The 8,453-nt window shown below is 41.0% G+C and overlaps 1 protein-coding gene across 1 annotated transcript in view; it reads right to left on the bottom strand.

Annotated features, from left to right (window-relative positions):
- Positions 1 to 3,265: 3,265 nt before the first annotated feature.
- Positions 3,266 to 8,453, bottom strand: part of Aspm (assembly factor for spindle microtubules) — a 46,089-nt gene continuing 40,901 nt past the window's right edge. The window contains exons 23-27 of the mRNA XM_075988145.1: positions 8,211 to 8,403; positions 7,924 to 8,078; positions 6,429 to 6,605; positions 5,174 to 5,343; positions 3,266 to 3,499 (exon numbers count right to left, since the gene is read on the bottom strand). Of these exons, the coding sequence (XP_075844260.1) occupies positions 3,397 to 3,499; positions 5,174 to 5,343; positions 6,429 to 6,605; positions 7,924 to 8,078; positions 8,211 to 8,403 (798 nt within the window). The 3' untranslated portion in view covers positions 3,266 to 3,396. The remainder of the gene's footprint in view (positions 3,500 to 5,173; positions 5,344 to 6,428; positions 6,606 to 7,923; positions 8,079 to 8,210; positions 8,404 to 8,453) is intronic.

The raw sequence follows: 8,453 nt of genomic DNA, 5'->3' as shown, positions 1-8,453 counted from the left end.
CAAAGACTCAACCAAGAAAGAGAATTATAGACCAATCTCACTCATGAACATCGATGCAAAAATCCTCAACAAAATACTGGCAAACCGAATCCAAGAACACATTAGAAAAATTATCCATTATGATCAAGTAGGCTTCATCCCAGGGATGCAGGGTTGGTTCAACATACGAAAATCTATCAATGTAATCCAGCATATAAATAAACTGAAAGAAAAAGACCATATGATCATCTCATTAGATGCTAAAAAAGCATTTGACAAAATTCAACATCCCTTTATGATAAAAGTATTGGAGAGATTAGGGATACAAGGGTCATACCTAAATATAATAAAAGCTATATACAGCAAGCCGACAGCTAACATCAAATTAAATGGAGAGAAACTCAAAGCCATCCCATTAAACTCAGGAACACGACAAGGCTGTCCACTCTCGCCATACCTCTTCAATATAGTGCTTGAAGTTCTAGCAATAGCAATAAGACAACATAAGGGGATCAAGGGGATTCGAATTGGAAAGGAAGAAGTTAAACTTTCCTTATTTGCAGATGATATGATAGCGTACATAAGCGACCCCCAAAACTCCACCAAAGAACTTTTACAGCTGATAAACAGCTTTAGTAATGTGGCAGGATACAAGATCAACTCCAAAAAATCAGTCGCACTCTTATACACAAAGGATATGGAAGCAGAGAGGGAAATCAGAGAAGCTTCACCTTTCATGATAGCCACAAACAGCATAAAATATCTTGGGGTAACTCTAACCAAGGAAGTGAAAGATCTATTTGACAAGAACTTTAAGGCATTGAAGAAAGAAACTGAGAAAATGGAAGAACCTACCTTGCTCTTGGATTGGGAGGATCAACATAGTAAAAATGGCAATTCTACCAAAGGCAATTTAAAGATTCAATGCAATCCCCATTAAGGTCCCATCAAAATTCTTCACAGATCTTGAGAGGACAATAATCAACTTTATATGGAAAAACAAAAAACCCAGGATAGCCAAAACAATCCTATACAATAAAGGATTGTCTGGAGGCATTACCATCCCTGACTTCAAACTCTATTACAGAGCTACAGTGATGAAAACAGTGTGGTACTGGTATAAAAACAGAGAAGTCGACCAATGGAATCGTATAGAAGACCCGAATTTTAACCCACAAACCTATGAACACCTCATTTTTGATAAAGGAGGCAAAAGTATACAATGGAAGAAAGAAAACATCTTCAACAAATGGTGCTGGCATAACTGGACGTCAACCTGTAGAAGAATGAAAATAGACCCATATCTATCACCATGCACAAAACTCAAGTCCAAATGGATTAAAGACCTCAATATCAGTCAGAACACATTGAACCTGATAGAAGAGAAAGTGGGAAGCACCCTACATCAGATGGGCACAGGAGATCGCTTCCTATGTGTAACCCCAACAGCTCAGACATTAAGGGCAACATTGAATAAATGGGACCTACTAAAACTGAGAAGCTTCTGTAAAGCAAAGGACACTGTCACCAAGACAAAAAGGCAACCTACTGACTGGGAGAAGATCTTCACCAACCCCACAGCAGACAAAGGTCTGATCTCCAAAATATATAGAGAACTCAGGAAACTAGACTTTAAAATGCTAATTAACCCAATTAAAAAATGGGGCACTGATCTGAACAGAGAATTCTCAGCAGAGGAAGTTCAAATGGCCAAAAGACACTTAAGGTCATGCTCAACCTCCTTAGCGATCAGGGAAATGCAAATCAAAACAACTTTGAGATACCATCTTACACCTGTCAGAATGGCTAAAATCAAAAACTCCAATGATAGCCTTTGCTGGAGAGGCTGTGGAGGACGGGGTACCCTCATCCATTGCTGGTGGGAATGCAATCTTGTGCAACCACTTTGGAAATCAGTGTTTCGGTTTCTCAGGAAATTTGGGATCAACCTACCCCTGGACCCAGCAATACCACTCCTGGGAATATACCCAAGAGATGCCCTATCATATGACAAGAGCATTTGTTCAACTATGTTCATAGCAGTATTATTTGTAATAGCCAGAACCTGGAAACAACCTAGATGCCCTTCCATGGAAGAATGGATGAAGAAAGTGTGGAATATCTACACATTAGAGTACTATGCTGCGGTAAAAAACAATGACTTCTCGAATTTTGCATGCAAATGGATGGAAATAGAAAACACTATCCTGAGTGAGGTAACCCAGACCCAAAAAGATGAAAATAGGATGTACTCACTCATAATTGGTTTCTAGCCATAAATAAGGGACACGGAGCCTACAATTGGTGATCCTAAAGAAGCTAAGTAAGAAGGTGAACCAATGGAAAAACATATAGCTATCCTCTTGGCTATGGGAAGTAGACAAAGCTGCCGGAGAGAAAATTGAGATCTTGGGGGTGGGGTGGGATGGGGGTAAGGGGAGATGGGGAGAGAAAAGGGAGAAGGGGAGGAAGGGGGGAACTTGGAGAAAAAGGAGGATTGGGATAAAGGAAGGTTGGATAGGGGAGCACGGAAGCACAATTCTTAGTTAAGGGAGCCACCTTAGGGTTGGCAAGAGATTTGAACCTAGAGTGGCTCCCAGGTGCCCAAGCCGAGGTCCCCAGTTAATTCCTTGGGCAGCTGGGGATAGGCAACCTGAAATGACCCTAGCCTATAGCAATACTGACGAATATCTTGCATATCATCATAGAACCTTCATCTGGTGATGGATGGAGATAGAGACAGAGACCCACACTGGAGCACTGGACTGAGCTCCCAAGGTCCCAATGAGGAGCAGAAGGAGGGAGAACAAGAGCAAAGAAGTCGGGACCACGAGGGGTGCACCCACCCACTGAGACAGCGGAGCTGACGTATTGGGAGCTCACCAAGGCCAGCTGGACTGTGACTGAAAAAGCATGGGATAAAACTGGACTCTCTGAACATGGCGAACAATGAGAGCTGATGAGACGCCAAGGACAATGGCAAGGGGTTTTGATCCTACGTAATGTGCTGGCTTTGTGGGAGCCAAGCCAGTTTGGATGTTCACCTTCCTAGATATGGACGGAGGGGGGAGGACCTAGGACTTACCACAGGGCAGGGAACCCTGACAGCTCTTTGGACTGGAAAGGGAGGGGGAAAGGAGTGGGGGGAGGGGGAGAAGGGTGGGAGGAGGGGGAGGGAAATGGGAGGCTGGGAGGAGGTGGAAACTTGTTTTTTTTTTTTTCATTTTCTCAATAAAAAAAGATAAAAAAAATAAAAAAAGTAAAAATGAAAAATTTAATAAACAAATAACGAATATATATCTTTATTTTATACAAAGTCATATATAACAGTTTACACTGAAAGTAAAAGCTGCTCCATGTATCCATGATTGGCATGACTTTTTTTTATAGTCCTACACTGAAAAACGTTTCCATTTACTAATAAGGAATGCCAAGGGTATCCATCACCAGTTGAATAGCTTGCAATGAATCTGTGATTTCTTCCATATTATTACGCTTCAAAACCCTCTGTGAATTAACTCTGTTTAAGAAAAAAAAAACAGCATTAATGAAGTTTCTGTTAAAAAAGAGTTACCTTCAAGATATGGGAGAGCTTCTCATTATAGCTTACTACTATCTATATGCTGTTTCTAAAAACCGATGCTGGCCTCTCTGTGGCTTATGCTATTTGTCTCCACCAATGCCTTTTTTGTTCATCTACCAAACTCCCAAGGTGATATTCTTGTTGAAACTGGCTAAGTCTTTTCTGGTTTTGCTACCGTTCTTCGTAGCATCCGCACCCATAAATGATCAATATTATGCACCCTGCCACCCCTTGTACACTTTCTCACAGGCACAGACGAGGTTTTGTCTGCAGAGAAACTGCATGGCCACTGAACCTTAGTCTCAATTTAGACGTCCATTCTGCAAGCCCCACCTCTGATTTCCAGCACGCCACATGCCTTATTGAAGACTGTAAATAAAGTTTTCCACCTCACCAAGGTCTCCAATTCAACCTTCAGCATACACTACAGTTAATAAGGATATCAGCATAGGAATGTCAATAATCTTCTGTGAAAATGCTATCACCTTTTTTCCTCCCCTATAACATGAATCTGGAAAATTCAACCATGTTCCAAAACTGTATAAAAGTGTCTGCTTTCCATTCCTACACAGATGAATGCTGGTAATAAAACACTAGACGCTGGCTTGCATCTTGGTTCTAGCCCATGTTTTAAGAGGGGCCTCTGCTTTTATTTCCTAGCCCATTGCTTCTTTCACTCCACAATGATGACCACTTTGGTCCTTGCTTCTTTGAAGATGTCTCTACTCCCTCTCAGGCACTTCTGCATTTGAGGTTATAATCACATACATCAGTCACTGAGAAAATGGGGAAGAGGGGCCACATATCCTCTCAAAGAAATTCCTCCTATCTGCATTCCTATCTTACTGTTCTTTCCTATATAGTAACTAGAGAATCTGGACACCGATAAGAAGACCAAATGTGATGAAAGGGAACATGATTCTAACTCGGAGTCACTTTCATCTGGCCTTAATGCTACAAAGATCCTAAAATAAGAATACACTGGTTCCTATCGCCGCCTTGGCTCTCCTGCTCAGTCACAGAGCTGGCTCTCTAATGGCTGGTTGACATTTCGCTTCGAGAGCAATGGTTCTCAGGCTTGCCCCAAACAAATCCCATGGTTTGAATGCCTCCCATTCTGTCATATCTTCTTCAACTTTTACTTTAGTTTTCATTTTTCAGGAACTCAGTGTGAACACTATATACCAGCGATAATTAGTCTAACCCAGGTTTCTGGTAATTTGTTACAGCATTCCACAAAACCTAATACAAAGCTTTACAAAGATCTTACCTAGAGGAAGAAATTTGGAAAGTAATTATGGGTAATTATTTAAAGAGGGGGGGTTGTCATTTTGGCCAAAAGGGACTTTTGACAGTTGATACATAATGTATTTTTACTTTAATATAGAAAACAAGTGACATAATTATAACCAGCATCCTAGTATGCTTTTTTAGCTACTTAAAACAGGGTATGTTTTGAGTAACTAGGCAATGCCCAAAGCCATAGCAATGATGATTTATTATGTACTTAGATCTTCTCCACTCACCCAGTGTTTGCCTCCTGTTCAAAATGTAAACACCTATTAAATGAATCCATCACGCACGAATTGCAGACCGCATTTAACCACTTACCTTGAAACTATTCTGGTCTTTACAGATCTTTCTGGTATAAAACGAAAGGCTATACAGGGATTCTTCTTCTGTTTATCAAATAACCCTTCTGTATTCACTTTATGCTTAGGAACTGTACATTTGTAGAGGTGACAAATACGATCAATAACTTTTGTTCTACTTTGTACATCCTAGAAAAAAGAGAAAATTACAGTTGTTAAAAACTGGCAAGAATTAAATTTCTTTCTGCAGGAAATCATGAATGACCAATACTATGCTTTTTAGCTTTTAAGAAAGGAGCAATGCTCTCTAAATTCAGCAGGTAGATTGATTTAAATTATTAACTAATTTGCAAGTTAGTTATTAAAAAGACATGTACTCAAAAGGTTACACATGGAATACAGAAAGTAAAGACTTTAGTCAATCCACCCATCATGTCCAGACACCAAGACTTGTCCATTTTTCCAAAGAGAACCTCTTCCTGTCACTGACGAAATCCCAGATGATGTTGGCACATCTGTACTTGCCTCTTTCCTAAAGTTTCTTTATCCATCCATCCTCTCCCAAATTCATTCTTTAACAGAATGCATAAAGCTGAACGGGAGGGTGAGCATGGTAACACAGCCTGTCTACAGTCATTCTAGACCAGCTAAAGCTACACAGTAAGATTCTGTCTCAAAACAAAACAAAAACCAAACCGAAATTAAAACAAAACAACAACAAACCCTCACTGAAAATCCCCTCTGGCATAAAACCTTAAATTGTTTCCCAATCTACGCAAAAAAAAAAAAAAAAAAGCCACAATCTAGGTTACAAGCTCCAGTTACTCTGTGTTAACAGCTGTAGCTAGAGGCTCAGTGCCCTCAGCACTTGGTAATAGTAACAGTAGCAGGACAGGGTCAGCAGGACAGGGTAAGGATGATCACGGACAGGGTGAGGCCGGTCACACAGACCTGCCTTCTAACATGCAGGGGTGTGCTAGTCTCCCCAGGGAACTGCTTAGATGGATGCAATAAATTCTACTTTCAGAGTTAACTTTCCCCCTTTTACAGACTGTGCTTCAGGGCCATGTGCATGCCAGGCATGTGCTCTACTAATGAATAGTTTTCCAGTCCCAGAGTCAGGTTCTTTATCATTAGACAAATGTTCGTGTGAATTCATTTCTAGCATTGAACAAAGTAGGTTTGAATACATATAAAGCTCTACTTTAGTGTGGTAACTAAAGAAAACATACAAGCAAAGACATTAAAAATCCAGGAGAAAGATGAGGACTCACAGAAGCGCAATGCTCTGTCTTAAACAGCACAGCCAGTAAACAGCAAGTTCTTGTGAAAATGCTCGCACTCTTCTCGGCCACTCTGTCACCAGGCTTCTGCTGGTACACTTGCAAAAGCTGCAGCAGCGTGTCCACACAGTTCTTAACTTCATAAACTGCTGAGGTGGTCTTCTCATACTTAAATAGACCAGAAGGAAATGAAAACTTACAAGGAATACATGCCTTTACACCGTTTAACCACAAAATAAGGTCAGAGCCAAATCTTTGGAGCATCTGCAGCAAGTGATAAAGATCTTATGATGACATTTTATTACTGCTGATCCTGTGTGACAGACACATCCCGACCTTAATCGTTTTACCCCTTCCACTTTTACAGTTTTGAAGTGAACCAGAGCCTAAATTGAGAGAGAAAGAGAGAGAGAGAGAGAGAGAGAGAGAGAGAGAGAGAGAGAGAGAGAGAGAGAGAGAGAGAGAGGGAATCTTGAAGTAGATAAAAAGAAGGTTAGAGATTTAAAGATCATGGTAGTAAGACTCTCACAGTGACTTTCTGTGACTACAATAGGATAACCGTAGAGAAGACCTAGTGAACTATCTGGTTACTAGTTTCTTGAGAAGATGAAATTGCTATAAAATAAAATGATAATTATAATACTGGGTCTACTTGTTCAACAATGTCATTAGATTCACACTTCAATGTGCACCATCCTAAAATAACAAAGCATCACTAGGTAACACGGCGGTCTCTGGAGATGCCTCTGGTGTGATGACGGGTGGCCTGAGTAACACCAGGGCGGTCCTGGACTGTACTCATGTTACATGTGAACAGCATGAAGCACAGACACGCGACATACGCTGCAACAGCACAGAGATCTGGGACCAAAGTCCAGACTTTGGCATGGAGGCTGCTCTTTTCCATCACCTCTCGTCAGCGGGAGAGTGGTTCAGTAGGGAATCTCTTCTCATAATGCCTGGACTGTGTGTAACTTAGTACGTCCTATTGCTATATCTCCTTGGTAAAATGCTACAGAAACTACTAGAGACTTAGACAAAATTAAATAACTCAAGAAATTACCAGCACGTAGATAGAAATGGTAAACATGCTATGAGCAAAATTAATGAAATCATATAGAAAACAGCTTTTCCATATACAGCTATGTTAATAAATGTTTTTTTTTTCTCCCAGAAAAACTCTTGTGCATAATTGAATTCAAAAACAGAAGCCTGATCTAATAATGAGTAAACATAAAGTTTAACTTGCAGGGCCATACTTCTTTTTTTTTTTTTTGTTGTTATTTTGTTTTTTTGAGACAGGGTTTCTCTATGGCTTTGGAGCCTGTCCTGGAACTAGCTCTTGTAGACCAGGCTGGTCTCGAACTCACAGAGATCCACCTGCCTCTGCCTCCCGAGTGCTGGGATTAAAGGCATGTGCCACCACCGCCCGGCTAGGGCCATACTTCTTGACAATGGATATTTTACTATTAAAATGGAAAGCTACCTTTGCTACATTCAGCAACACTTGGACAGCATATCCAACAACTTCCATACAGGGAACACTTCGATTACAGCCCCGGATCACATCGAAGATCTTAGAAGCGGCTCCACTTTCGGCCATGCTCTCACAGCAAAGTGGAGAGAATCTGGTAACGACCTCTGAGGGGAAACAATGAATAAACAAGAAATTCACTGCAACATAACGGAGTTTTAGGAGACACTGTATTACTCCGCATTCCTAGGGAAAACGTAATCCTACTCTTCAGCATGGCATTGCGACAGGAAACTAACCCAGGTGCTTCAAGGCCTCCAGGATGGCAGACAAGTGCTTGTACGTCAGCAGGAAATGCAGCGCACGCTCAGTTCTTCTGTAGAGCTTGTTCTCCTCCTCAACGTTCTTACTGATGGCTCTAAGACTCCGTCGTATAGCTTTAATATCTGTCCGATCATTTTTCTTCCTCCAAGAATAGCCTCTCCACAAAGCCTTAACAAACAGGCATGACAGAGTCACTGAGGAATGACAGCCAGTAATGC

Source organism: Microtus pennsylvanicus, chromosome 10, assembly GCF_037038515.1.
Source record: "Microtus pennsylvanicus isolate mMicPen1 chromosome 10, mMicPen1.hap1, whole genome shotgun sequence".
NCBI lineage: Eukaryota > Metazoa > Chordata > Mammalia > Rodentia > Cricetidae > Microtus > Microtus pennsylvanicus.
This window is presented reverse-complemented; position numbering and strand designations above follow the sequence as displayed.